Source organism: Bactrocera latifrons, unplaced genomic scaffold (assembly GCF_001853355.1).
Source record: "Bactrocera latifrons isolate USDA-ARS-PBARC rearing strain unplaced genomic scaffold, ASM185335v1 scaffold_91, whole genome shotgun sequence".
Lineage (NCBI taxonomy): Eukaryota > Metazoa > Arthropoda > Insecta > Diptera > Tephritidae > Bactrocera > Bactrocera latifrons.
The window spans coordinates 1,120,280-1,135,301 of NW_017537612.1; the positions used below are offsets into that span (position 1 = coordinate 1,120,280).

The 15,022-nt window shown below is 35.5% G+C and overlaps 1 protein-coding gene across 3 annotated transcripts in view; it reads right to left on the bottom strand.

The window, feature by feature from the left end:
• Nucleotides 1-12,236: 12,236 nt before the first annotated feature.
• The window catches only part of LOC108977538 (acyl-CoA Delta(11) desaturase), a 4,445-nt gene continuing 1,659 nt past the window's right edge, over nucleotides 12,237-15,022 (bottom strand). For all 3 annotated transcript variants that reach the window (XM_018947254.1, XM_018947253.1, XM_018947256.1), the window contains exons 2-5: nucleotides 14,252-14,476; nucleotides 13,914-14,044; nucleotides 12,965-13,170; nucleotides 12,237-12,902 (exon numbers count right to left, since the gene is read on the bottom strand). In XM_018947254.1, coding sequence (XP_018802799.1) covers nucleotides 12,401-12,902; nucleotides 12,965-13,170; nucleotides 13,914-14,044; nucleotides 14,252-14,465 — 1,053 coding nt within the window. In that variant the 5' untranslated portion in view covers nucleotides 14,466-14,476 and the 3' untranslated portion in view covers nucleotides 12,237-12,400. The remainder of the gene's footprint in view (nucleotides 12,903-12,964; nucleotides 13,171-13,913; nucleotides 14,045-14,251; nucleotides 14,477-15,022) is intronic.

Here is a 15,022-nt window from a genome sequence, read left to right on the forward strand (position 1 = left end):
TGGTATAAWAACTTGGCAAAAAAGAAATACAGATGTACAACACATTCAAGTCCTTTGATACTTGTCGTGATTTAATACTTTCCATACCCAAAATATTAACCAAAAAGACTTATGAGATTAAGATCTTATACTATCTCTCTTGAGCGATACTATGTAACTATGTACATATATATCTTGTTTAGAATTCAATCTGGTGTTAATAGAGTTCATAATTGGCATATGCTCAGATAATACCGAAATTTTACCTTTTGGTATCGGAACGTTTTTTTTTTTTTAATAACTGCAAAACCATAAGATATTCTTTGAATTTGTTGAAAAAAAAAGTTGCAATTTTTAAGAGAAAGTAACAAATATTTATTTTATTTAAGTGTGTCTATAAATATGTTTGTATACGTAAAATAAATACAAACATTGATACATGCGCTCACGTGCCTAACAATCGTGTGCCTCTTTGATGTCGTTATTTAGCTAAGTACCTCATGCAGCAAGRCAGATAAAGCCGCAAGAAATAAGGTCAAAAATATGAATTATTGTATACTCATATGTTCATATMTAAACCAAAGGGCGATTACGAAACGAAAGGTGTTGTTGACAGTTATGGTCATACTCCAAATCTAATTAGACATCGTCATTCATCTTCAAATTTCACACATACGTGATTTTATATGCCATATTTGCTATAAATTCGGCAAATGTTGATTTTTTTTATAAAATATATACACATATATTTTTATTATAATTTCATTGCAAACGCACACTAATTTAGCGTTTTAATTAATTTATTTACAAGTTTCGCATATTTTGCGTTGCGCGCAGTTAAATAGAGCGTTGACTGAGAGGTGATGTTTTCTCAAATAAAAAATTAGCAAATAAAGAAAAAGAAATAGTGTTAAATATTTTTATGATTTTGTTTATGTTAAAATAAAACCAGTTTTGGCAAACGCAAACGCAAACGGTAAAAGAAACTACAGGTGAGCACAGACTTCGAATGACGGCAGCCATTGGTAACATCAATGACATTTGAATTGCCAGCCGTGCTGCCATCACCTTCGCCTTCGGCAACAAAGTTGTCACAAACAACACATTCAGCTTACATACATACACACATGTAAACAAATGTATGTATTTGCCATACACATGTGCCCATATGCTAAATATATCTTTGCCAAAATCAACACGATCTCAACTTTGCCGCATATGCTAAAATATAGAAATAAACTTTCTGATTGAGGAATAATTTTAATAAASCCATTCAAATGGATTTTAACATTTACATATACCGAAACAGTCTTCACTTGTTGAAGAGTTTCCGGTCACTACCCATCAAGGATTGGCATGTTAAGTTTAGTACCGAGGAACGGTGTGARCGCAGTGAACGTCCAAAAGAGGGTGTTACCGCCGAAATCATCAAAAACTCCACAAAATAATATTCGATGACCGTAAAGTGAAGTTGTTCGAGCAGGCACTCTAATGATATCACATGAACGTGTACATCACATCATTCACGATTATAGAGGTATGAGTGAGCTCTGTGCAAAGTAGGAGTCGCGCGATCTCGCTTTTTAGCAAAACTAACGACGAGTTAATKATTCGGAGCAGTATTTGGAGATGCACAAGCTTAATTAACCCGAGTTCTTGCATCGACATTGGACTATGGTTGAAATATGACTCCATAATTTTACATCGAATTCCAACCGACAGTCATCCGATTGGACTGTACACAATGAACCCGCTCCAAAGCAAGGTTATGATGTCTGCATTTTGTGTTGCGCATCGAATAATTTATATTGACTACCTTGAAAAAGGAAGGAGCAGCATCAGCGACTATTACATAACATTATTCAACCGTTCGAAGGACGAAATCGCCGAAAAAGTGCCTCATATGAAGAAAAAAAGTGCTGTGTTGCCAGGACAATGCACTATGCCACAAGTCAGTGAAAATTATGGCAAAATCCATGAATTTGGCTTCGAATTRTAAAATTGAAACCCAAATAATTCGGGTTCCGACAATCTCTTGAAAATTTTGTGCCATTATCTAATCGGGAAAAAAATCGGTATAAATCACTCCGCGTGATTACTCTATGGCGTTGCTCATTTGCTCCTTAAATATATTACTTTTCAACCTRGTCAAACCTCTCATTCAAAGTCTTTTCACAGAGACATACTCGAAATAATAATAAATTACCATCATACCATATTTAACACTTGTTTTCCTGCTTGCATTGAGAATAATTGTTCTTGAAACAATACAAGACCTTTTGGTCATAGGAGTTGTGGCAGGTTGTTGCCAACTTTATTCAGATCGATCTGATTCCATACCAGACTGGGTTTAAATCAAATTTAATGCTTGATCTTAATCATACGTTTCAATAGACTGATCGTAACGCTAATCGTGTTATCAACCATCAATAAACTTTGATTTCACTGGCTATAAATTAATCGGTCTGATAGAATAAAATACTTCGTCTGCGAATTTCTTTGATTTAATCTTTTATTGCGCATCTACTGCGTTGGCAGTCCGTTAAATGCGAAAAATTTATTCAAGGTCAATGAATTTAGTGGTTAAAGTTTAAAATTTCTTATTCTTATTTATTAGCATTACTCAAGCAGATACAGACAAAAACGAGCAATCAGTTGACTGAATGGGAGGGGTATACTAAGCGGCATACAATGTATGTTAGGTTAGGTTAGGCTTTACTGCCCGGTTGTCAAGCTATACATAGACCCAATGACCCTCTCTAATGACATTCTACCATCAAAAGATTAGCTAATGCGGTATTCCTTCATAGCAGCAACAAACTCCAGTATTTAATCTCTCCACGAAATCTTTATGAACTTTAAAGAAAATATGAATTATGTAATGTCCAAAAAATACGCGAAATAAATACAAGTCTCTCTCGATTGAAAAATAAARTAAGTATTTTTTTATTTTGTTTGTGAAGAAATAGTTGGATTCTCTTGCGTATTTTCGCATAAAAACATGCGACATAGTATATTTGGTATCGTAAAAATTTTGCATGCCTACGTTAAGCAGTTTATGTATCTTTARGAAAGTGAAAAAATAAAGTAAAACAATTGCTAAAAGCATTTAACTCTTTAACTTACAAGCCAACACACACTTACTCATTACATATTTCATGCGTTATTTTGTTAACAATGTATAATACTATAGTATATGCAGGTATGCGAAAGCAGACGCAATATGTAAAAATATTTTAATATTTACTATTTGTGGCACGTGACATGTGTCACTTAAATAATAACGCGAGTTATTTTCTTTTGAACACTAACCTTGTAACGATGGAACTGAGAASCACGCACTTGCCAACATAAAGTTTAATATTTGATGCTGTGACAACAGAAGTGTGAGTACCAAATATTTCGATGTTTCTCCGTAGCTGCTACCTTGTTTTGCAGTCTAAAATCTGGCACATGTTTTTAGTTGATTAATTCCTGAAATATTATATTGTTGAAAAAAGTGTCAAGTTTATTCACATTGTAAATGACTTAAAACAGAAAATAAATAAAAGTAAATATGRAAATTCTTATGTATAAACTAAGTGAGAAAACCTGTTGAAGTCAAATTTGACATATAATTGCACTATTAAACAAATTTTATCAAACACTCGCCACCTGTTTAGTAGTTGGCAAAATTTTTTCAATTAAATTCTGTTTTTGTTAGTACAATAGTTTCAATTATAACAGCTTTTAGTAGAACAGTTTATTTGAGTAAGACAGTTTTTTTAGTATAACAGTTTATTTGAGTAAAACAGTTTTGAATATAACAGTTTTAAGTATATACAATATACAGATTTACGTATAACAGTTTTAAGTATAACAGTTTTAAGTATAACAGTGTCTTTGAGTATAACAGTATTATTTATTATAACAGTTTGTTTGAGTATAAATTTTTATTTAAGAATAACCGTTTGTTTGAGTATAACAGTTTATTTAAGTAAAACATTTTTTTTGATTATACAATTTTGTTCTGAATGTGAGTATAACAGTTTCTCAGATTGACTTTAGCCGTATACATACATACATATTTATGTATGTATATCGATAAATTATATAGAGCTCTTTATAAAGTTGAAGGAAAATATTTCGGTTTTAACGATGGAATGGACAGCGATCGAAAACATTCCTGCAGTAATTTAGAGGCATGGTGTCCAGTAGTCAGTTTTCGGCCGGAAAAAAATCCGGGTCCGTTCCGATAACTTAGACCCGACTGTCTTGGGATACGACGCCATCACTGATTTCAGTTGCGAACTATCCTAGAGAACGTATAATAACGAGAAGGTGCAAATCGATGGGACGACTAACCGAGCTGAAAAACTCTTAGTATCACCATTTTCTAACATACTATGTGCTACTTGTTTATGCGATAATCGCGCATAAAATCGATCATGTCAAACGGTGTACTCAATGATTGTGTTGAAAAGTCACACAGCATGCATAAGAAAAATCAAATTTGCCACTCATTGTAATGCCGTAAGTCGTAATAGTTTACGTTTAATCACTTTTTAAGCGTCTTTAGGTTACACATGCTGCCGTCAAAAGGCAAAAAAGGCTCCACAAATGCAATTTTGTCTGTTAGGCGAACTATTTTCGGCATATCTACAGGTGGATATATGTGTGTGTGTGTACATATGTATTTGTTTTTGTATAATTACACGTTTAGAAAAAAGGCAAGAAAAACTTTAGTGTTGTTGTTGTTTTTACAGTCTGACATCAGAGAAAAATTGCCAAATCATATTCGCAACTCATTAGGCTAAAGTGTTGAATGGGTGTAAAATTGCATGCGCTCAGTGCGAAGCGCTTGCCGTTTGTCGTGCGCTGATTCGGCGCTTTGCCAAYTGTTTCACAATGGCATCACATGGATCAAATGACTGTTTTAAAATTAAGTTTGGAAATTTTTGAAATATTTTATAACATTTGATTGCGCGTGCTAAAAGGCTTTTCGAGCATTGTAATGCAGTTCTTATTTAATTAGAAAGAGACTTAATAACACAATGTGAAACAGAATTTCAAATTTACAGTAACCAAAAGAAGAATATCCATCTCCCATAACGAAATTACAGATTTAATTCTAGCTCATGTGTGTAAAATTAATATTTCTCGTTGAACAATCGTAAAAAACTAATTCCAATATAAAATATTATTCAATTTCATTTTCATTTTCTTTGAATTTAGAAATCTCTCTGAGTCATTAAAAATGAATTTCATCTAAAATTGCATAAATCGTCTCCAAATTAAGCRTTAACCTTCAATCAAACCATTGTAGAGGTTAAGCTTGGTTAAGCTTCGTTAAGCTCTAATTACATTCTCGTTAGTTAAACATGCATGGTCTACTTACATACCTACACATATGTATGTATGTAATTGCACATTTCAAGTGATAAAAAGTAAGTAAGGTACATCTACAGAACAGTTCCGTGTAGTATTCCTAAAGTTTTCTTTGTTAATTTTTTTCCCCCTTTTTGATCAATCCGCTGAAGTCATTAATAATATATTCCATATGTATGTAATGTTATAAATATACCACAATGAATGAATTCTAAGAATTTAATAATCAAAATGTAATTACTAAAAAATTAAAAAAAGAAATAGGAAAGAAGTAAAGACGGGAAACATAAACTCAATTTGTACAAATATATAAATTACGTCAAAAATATTGAGAAATAAGAAAAAATGTTAACTTCGGCTGCCTCTAAGCTAATATACTCTTCACAGGTGCATTTCTTTTAGTAACTATGTGTTCAGTTTATATGGCAGCTATATGCTATAGTAAGACGATCTGAATAATATCTTCGGAGATTACAGTGTTACCCTAGAAAATAACCTATGCCAACTTTTGTGAAGATGCATTGTCAAATGTAAAAGTTTTCCACATAAAAACTTGATTCCGATCGTTCAGTTTGTATGGCAACTATATGTTATAATGGTCCGATGTCGGCCGTTCCGACAAATGAGCAGCTTCTTGAAGAGAAAATGATGTTTGCAAAATTTCAAAACGATATCTTAAAAACTGAGGGACTAGTTCGTATATATATATGCACACAGACAGACGGACAGACAGACAGACGGACAGACAATCAGACGGACATGGCTAAATCGACTCAGCTCAACATACTGATCATTTATACATATATATACTTTATAGGGTCTCCGACGGTTCCTTCTGGGTGTTACAAACTTCGTGACATACCCTGTTCAGGGTATAATAAGTAAAGAGTTTTATGATATTGGTTAGGTTATATTATTACGACAGATACCACTATGGCCAAACAGTAGCAAGGGTTGGTTCAAATTTATGAAAATCAGTCGAATACGATGGTTGCGGCACGATATTGGTTGAAAGTTTGGCGAAAAACTCACGAAGAATCAATTCCGCATGCGACGGTGCATTATCGTGGTGCAAAAACCAATAGTTGTCAGCCATAACTCCGGCGTCCTTTTACGAATAGCTTCGCGTAAGTGGCGCACAACACTCAAATAGTATTCCTTGTTGACAGGTTGGCCGGTGGGAAAGTATTCAGAGTGTACCACAACTCAATAATCGAAGAAAAGTGTCCACATAATCTTGATTATTGGTCTCTTTTGACGTGGTTTTTTCGGCATCGGCTTCCTTTGCCCCGATATTCGGCCGATTGATCGTCTGTTTCCCTGTCGTAAGAATAGACTCAAAACTTATAACCAGTAATAATACGTTTCATGACATCTGGGTAGTCGGAATCTTTGTTTCATAGGCGTTAACGCGACGTTGTTTTTCGTGACCAATGAATGATTATATAACCAATCGTGTTTTCACTTTTCATAGGCAAAAATATTTGAAAACGGTTGGCACTGTTCCCTCCGATATTCCAACGATGCCTGTAAGATCTCTGACTGTTGATAGTCGATTCTCAACTACCAATTCCATTATATTATTCACATTATTCATTCTTCAACAGGCCACCTCCACCCCAAGGATAAGAAGAGGAGAAAAACTGCTGCTAAACTTCACTAACTAATAACCCTAACGTTTTTTAGAAATTTCTTTTTCTCATTCCATTTCAAGAGTTGTAACGCTTTATTTTGAAATATTTRCAACAATTTGAAGGTTTTTTTTTTATCTCTTGAAACCCTCATTTCTATTCGCAAAAAACTGGATTTCCGGTTTTCATAAGCTTCTCTTGAGGCGAAATTTTCATCAGAAAAATCATTCGTCATAGACAGAAACAGATAGTAATCATTTAAATACCAGCTACCACGGTGCAAGACAGCAAAAGTCATGTGCAAAACGGTAGACCGCAAGTACAAAAAATTCCTATTGGCACTCGATAAAAGAGATTGTAGGAAAATGAAGGGAATACTAACTGGTCACTGTCTGGTGGCGGCACAAGCACGCAGAATGGGGCTGATAGATCGAGAAGACTGCAGGAAATGTTTAGAGCACCAAGGAAACAGTGGAGCATCTCTTATGCACTTATCCTGCATTGACAAGCCTACTTTGTAATCATCTGGGATCTCCACGGTATGATACACTGGGGGAGTTACAGACAGTAAGGCCCTGTTAACACTCACGTCAAACACAGACATCCTAAAGGATGAGTACTTTTCTTGGACCTAGGAACTGAACGCTATCTGGTATCGCAAAAGACCAAAATTGGTCTATGCGTGCTTTTTTGCCTACCAGTTTAACCTCACTTAACCAAAATACAGGTTCGGACTATAATGTGTATTCATAAGCTCATCCAAACTAAGGTCCCGCAATTTTTGGCGAGTCGCTATCGATGTGATGTGATACAATCCCTCTCCTAACGACCAAAGCTGGCTGCTTCTCGACAATTGCTTCTTTCAGGAGTTCCAAGTGCTAAAAATACTGATCTGAATTAATAGTTTCCCGGTTGGGAGCAGCTTATAGTCGATGATTAATTGCCCAACCCACCAAAAATATTGACGTTGTCATAAGTGACTTTTTGTCACGAGTTATACGCTTCAGAAAAGTAGCGATTCGCAGATGGAATTTTAGTTCATAAGGTTTACTTTGCATTCTTTTTTGATTAATTTATCATTTATTGATATCTTTCGGTAATAAGTTTCCCAAAGAGTGGTGCATCTTTGACATTAAAGTTAAAGTAACGAAATCGACGAACCCAAAGTTATGCATGATGAGCTCTTATAGTATCAGTACCATAAGCATTATTCTATGTTTTGATGTGCTTTCGCAAAGACAGTATAAGAAATCTTTGCTTTGACGCCTTTGGGGCCCCTCAAATCAATCAAATATCTCACAAAACTTTGTAAGAAGCTTATCTTACTATGCTGCTATGTAGTATCTTTATGGTATCCTCATTCAACATATAAGATAATGGTGTAGTAGAGAGTGATTCCTCTCAAATGCGTTACTCGTGGGCTTTTCGGTTGTTCTGATAAAAATAAAATGTCTCAAGGGACCGTAGAAATTCACATCGTTACTCTTTATTCGATTCTTGAAGAATGGCAGAAATTCACATAGTCTTCTATGCTTCTTAATATTCATGAAGAACACAGATCAGCAATAAAAATTAGGCATCCGAACTCATAACTACTCGCTGAGTTGTCGCAGGCAGTTGCAGCAGTGACTACATATGAAGCCTTTCTAGTCAATTCTTTACGAAGTAAGCAATGTGCGTACATACATTATGTTTATCATGCTAGCAGTTCACTAAAGCCACAGTCAAGCCATGCTACTTTATGGTGACATCAAATATTGGCACATTCATTTAGTTTGGTAAACATTTCCACTTTGTGATAATTTCTAATAACTTTGCGTAAAATTAAACAAACACAGTAGCCACAGTTAGCACTAACACACTGATGCACACACAAACACACACACACACACAGACACACATTCTGATTTACATGAACATTATGGTCACATAAAATAATCAATAAAGCATGATTCAAACTGTTTGATTTTGAAAATGCAAGTGCTAATCAGACGCAAATTAATTTCTCAAATGCAAAGTGTCAAGTATGATGGGATATTGAAAGAGGCGTAAATTAAACTCTTCACACTGATGCATTCATTATGTTGAAGTGCTCTTTCGCTCTTTGAATTACCGGACGACTGATACGCACAGCGGGCGGCGCACGACAGGTGACGCGTTTTTCCAATTCGCACCTTATCAATTCACTTACTTTGCATACTTTCATGTTGGCGGGACGATTGAGTTAATTGCAAAATCTAATTGATTTATCTAATTGCATTAGTAAACAAATACACATTTGTGCGTGCGTGTGCGTGTGTGTGTGTGTGTGCGTATGCGCTCGGTGAATGAGTAGTAGGTTATTGTGCTATGGATAAGCACTCGAAGTCAAATCAATTTGTGAGAATTCGAGTATTGACATAATATGACCGTCTGTTGACGCGCGCATTTTTAATATTTTTGATTGACTTTTACACATACATATTTACACAGTTATGGTCATAAATGAATATGTATGTATGAATGTGCACTCACTCACCATGCTTATTTACGCGCTTTATTTACGCTTGGACCCGTCATTGCCCAGCTCCACACTGCTTCTCAGCGCTTCATGAAAAATGTGCCGATTCTGTTTGTTTTTAAACTCTGTGACTAAAATACGAAAATAAACTAAATAAAAACTTGGAAATGAGTTCGTATATGAAAATGGGCACGTCTTATTTTCTTGGTGTCTTATTGTGAAATTTTAACTCTTCTGTTTTAATAAGCCGTTTTAAGTATATACAAACAACAACGTTTGGAAATTTCGTGAGCAAATATCGGTCCAACCTTTGTTTAATTTCTGTACCTTTTGGCCTTGACTTCGCTTTTCGGTGTAGATGGGCAAACATGCAGTTCGTAGAGAGTGTTGTTGTCGGTGTGTGACGTCTGTCAAGGTGTCATTTTACAGATCAAAATTTATGAAATATTTTRTGAAGATATCTTGTCAAATAAAAATGTTTTTCATACAAGAATGTTAAGTTGATTGTTCAGTTTGTTTGACCACTAAAGTCAACARTGGTCCAATATTGACGTTTTGCACTAATGAGTAGTTTCTTTCGGAGAAGAGAACCTTCGATATMTCAAAAACRAAGGGACTAGTTCGAAAACAGCTCATTACTTCTTCGATGTTTCCTTTTGAATCMAAACTTCRAAGCAAACTTAATATACCCTGTTCAGGGTATAAATACTATGTAGGTACGTATATTGCATATTTTTCATAAGAGAGCGATCCGATAGATTAGGTTAGGTTAGTCTGATTGGCCAATGAGCCACGCATAGACCAGTTTTGATCTTTTGCGTTCATATGGAGTTCAGTTACTAGGTCCATGAGGAGTAGTCATCTTTTAGGTTGCTTGTGCTTGACGCGAATTTGAACAGACTCTGTGGCCTCACTATCGATACCTCATTCAGTGTATCATACCGTAAAGACCCCTGATGATTTCAGCGCTGTCTTATCAATGTATGCACAAGAGATACACCATTGTTTCCTAGTGCCTTGCTCAAGACGTTTCATGCAGTCTTCTCGATCGGTCAGCCCCATCCTACGGCCGTGTGTCGCCACCAGACTGTGACCACTTAGTATTCCGACAATGTTCCTACAGTCTCTTCTATCGAATGTCAATAGCAATTTTGTGTACTTCCGATTTACCGTTTTGCAGTTTTTCACCCAGGTAGTTCGTTCCATCGGGTTTTTCTTCACGCTGCTTCTATCCAGATCGTTGTATAGACAATACATGGATTTCCCAATGTTGATCACGTTTTCGATTGTTAGCCGTAAAACATTCTTGGTAATCTCGGTCACTTTTTCATTGAACTGGATGCCTTTGTGACATGGCACCCAGTATAAGTTAAGTTTCTTCCTTCTGCCTGCCTTCCAAGACTGGCCGATACGTGAATATTACTGCTTTGATTACAGCTTGGCTAACTACGTAGATGTTGACTCTGGAATTGCCTGCAGGTGTGTTATTGGACAGATGCGCGACTTTCGCAATAGCGAAGACCTCAGCTGGAAATATACTGCACTAGTCCCGCAACTTAAAAGACTATCTTATACCTAATCTGGACATTATATCCCAACACCAACTCCTTCCTATATTTTCGAGCCATCCGTATAAATGTTTATACAGCAATCCGATTTAGATCATCGCAAGAAAACCCATCCTTCATGCAATATTGCAAGTTATGAAAGKCGGAGACGATACGTAAACGTCGGATTTGACGATACGTAAACGCAGAAGGAGGAGTTTCAACCTTGCGTATATGACTGTCGACGAAACAAGGATCTATTGGTAAATACCAGAGACCAAAGAGAAGTCTAAACAGTTGTCATCATCATCAGGGGTTGTCAAGGTTCGGCGCCATGTTTCAAAGAAGATGTTCGAACTCGGTTAGGAAAGCAAGAGAAGATCTTTCAAATGATTTTGCACACTTCCCGAAAAAGTATTCTTGAGACGGGTTAAGGAATTTTTTTAGTGTTGCTGGGTCATGTAAGTATATAGAGCAAGAAGAAGACTATGTACTCAATAACCAAAAGTATTCGTTTTTATTAGTAAGACAGTCTACGTACTTATTGGACCGCCCTCTTATATAGTAGAATCCACATTCAACGAATTAAAAGCTTTCAACACACATATCTATCTTCTTCCCATTTTGTATTTAAGATCTAAATAAATAACCACCTCATGACCTCAATACTTGAAGAGATGAAAAGTTGTTATCCAGCAATGTATTTTACGTATTTACTTCGTAGAATTTTTAAGCCAAAGTCAACCAAAAGGAATAGCATGGTCCACAAAATCCTTCTCTCAAAGCGTACTTAAACAGAAATTGCCTCTTTCCACGTTTCTACTTGCAAAAGTAGTTTTTTGTCCAAGATTTTCAAAGGTCATTCGAAAGAGTCATTGTTACATACGGATTAACCCTTTTTTGTACGATCAATAGGAGTATAGGTTCGGAAGATGTAATTATAACGTTGTCTTCACAAACCACGTTCGGGCTGCTTAGTTTTAGATATAGGTATTAAACTTCGTCTAAAGCTTTCACAAGACAGATGCTGGGATCACATAATTAGTTTAAACGTTTAAGCCATCTTTAAAAGGTTATCACCTTCCAAAAATAATGTCAATGCCTGCATTAAGTAAAAAAATAGCTTCTTCTATTTTATCTGTATTTGTTTTTGTGTTTTAAAGAACTTACAGTCAAATCTGGCAATTTATTATATATAGTATAACATTTTAATTAAACTACTTTAACTATTGACATTTATTCGGAACAATTACAGCTTGAAAATTTTTGTAGGGTCTTTAAAGTCTTTCGTTAGAATGGAGGACATCATTTCTATATAATGAACTAGTATTCGACTAATAATGCTAAACTCGAAAACAGTATTGATTAATTAKAGTCTACATAAAACGATCGCGGTTTAAGAAGTGGTTCTTTGGCATTTCGTTCATCTCTTCGGTTGCGTGCTCCTGAATGCACTCGACAATCGGACGTCCCGTCTCCACGGCGGTAGTCAAACCCTTGCGCACGGCGACCGAACTTATGGTRCGCAGATCCGTTGCCATGTCGAGAGCAGCAAACACGCGTATCATTGCCGTTACGAAGTCACTGCCATAATCGCCAAACTCTCCGCTCTGATAGTCGTTGGGTAACAGATAATGATATTGTGGCCAATAGCTCTTTGTAATGAAGAACACACTATTCGAATCGGAGGGCTTGAAGTTCTTATCCAACCCCCAAATGAAATGTGCCGAATTAATAAGCCAACAAACATTCAAAACGATGAGGTAACGCAGCGAGAAGGCCACAAAAGTGGCTGCGGCAATTGAATCGCCCCAATACTCAAGTGGTGCATTGACGGGCAACAAAACRTGCAGGACGAAGTAGAGTACCCAATAATACCTGGAGGGAATTCGTAATATTTAATATTATTAATAATTGTCTATTAGGGTCGTTCTACTCACTTTTTTTGAAACATAACCACCTTATCCTGCTCAATATCTGACATATCGACTTGACTAAGCAATTGTTGTTGTTCACGTGTGTAACTCATGATTTGTGCGTTSACTTGTGCGGCCATAAAGCTACGTGCGCTGTAGAAAGGGTCATCTTCTTGGCGGAATTTCTGATGATGTAGACGATGCGTTTGTACCCATCTGTAGATAGGGCCCTGTGAGGTGTAGCAAAATGCGTATAAACAGAAATTATCAAAAACGTGCCTGAGATCGTAAAATTTATAATGATAAACGTTCACTGTTGAAATTGACTATTATTATAATTATTATTATCGTTCAGTTTAGCAAAGACAACGACCGCGCTGAAGTTTTGACTTAACGTTACCTTCGTTAACTCAGACTTGCTACAGGGTGTACATGAGTGTGTGGGAATATTCAAATAAAATATTTGAGGTGCAAGCCATTGACGAAAAAAGGAATCTGRCGATGAGGCAGATGTTTATGTTTAAGATTATTTCAAAAAAGAATGAAAAGTTATAATTAATATAGATGAATACAGGTAAATATCGAATTATTTTTCGTTTTTTTTTTGCTGAGTAAAAAGTTTTTTTTTTAATTTTGCCTTCAGCGTGGCTAAACAAATTTAAAGCTTTATATAAAATCGCATTTCTTGGATCAATACTTGGCAAATAAATTTAAGAAGCTCATGTCTATAGGACCAGCCCTTTCAAAGAAAATCTGCGTAGCGATTCTAAAAACACCGCTTCGTAAAGAAGYCTTTRAAGTMAGTTTTRGGAATTAAGAAYTCTTACAAATACGCTCATATCTCTAAAACTGTGCCGTTTCAGCTTCAAATTTTCGGACAATATCGACTTTTTTCCCAACTTTCAACTTTTTGTAATTGTCCACTGCAACAATTCGCAAGATAAATACTACGTTACCAACATAAAACACTTACCTGTCCAGCTATGGTTTGGCACAGCATCAGGAATACTCTTAGTGACGTGCTGGCTGTGTATGTTTGGTGTGCCCAAAGGCGATGAGCGCCARCCGTTGCACCCAAAATTCCCAGAAAAGTCAAAGCGAATGCTWAAATTTATTAGAAAAACTTATTAGACTTACTTGCCCCATTTTCATTTCAACCAAGTTTTGATTACACAGCCCTTACATACACGCACACAAACTCACACACACACATATATATATAAATACAAGCATATATTTATACACATATGGAGTACACAAAGCACACTGCCATTAACTTCTGAACCTTTTGTCGATTCCGATTGAACTTACTGAATAAAATCGTGAGGAATGTGGTGTTCGTGAACATTATGAAGATTCCATAGAGTCCAAGTATATTCAAATGTATGTAAAATAGCACAAAAGGCCAGCTCGCTTCACGTTTAATGCGTTCTTTAATTGTGTCTGTCGACGTCAATTTCTCTGTTTGGTGTTGTTGTTGYTSTTGGATTTCGCTATTGCTAGCGACATTGCTTTGAGTTTCCATTTTCAAAATATCTTTTTGTTAAATATAAAAAAAAAATTAAAAATACTAGTATTTGATTTTCAGGTGTTTTATTATACAGATATTAAAAAATAGAGTAAGAAAGTTGCAATTTCTAAAATGAAGATTTATTATCAGATTGTTTCTCGCTTTCAACTACTTAAAAAAATATTTCGTTTTGTGTATTTTGTAGCAAATTGAATGCTCTTCACAACTGTCTATCATATAACGATTTTTTTGGTAAACATAATCGTTAACGATTCAAATTTAATTGTTTTAAAGAAAATTTTTGTTTTTCTTATGAATCTTATAACTCAATGAACAACAAAAAAACGGATTTTATTTTATTTTATTTTATTTTTTTTTTGTTTTTCCTTGATTGTGACGATAAATATTTCGTAAGCTCTTAACTTAATCGAAAAATTTTATAGACCATGTTTTTCGCTTTTCTCCACCAAGAAGCTACTCATTTGTCGGCATGGTTTGGACCACTACTGCACAAAGTTGGCCCACAAACTGAACGATTCGGATCTAGTGCAGGCATAGAAAACTTTTTCATT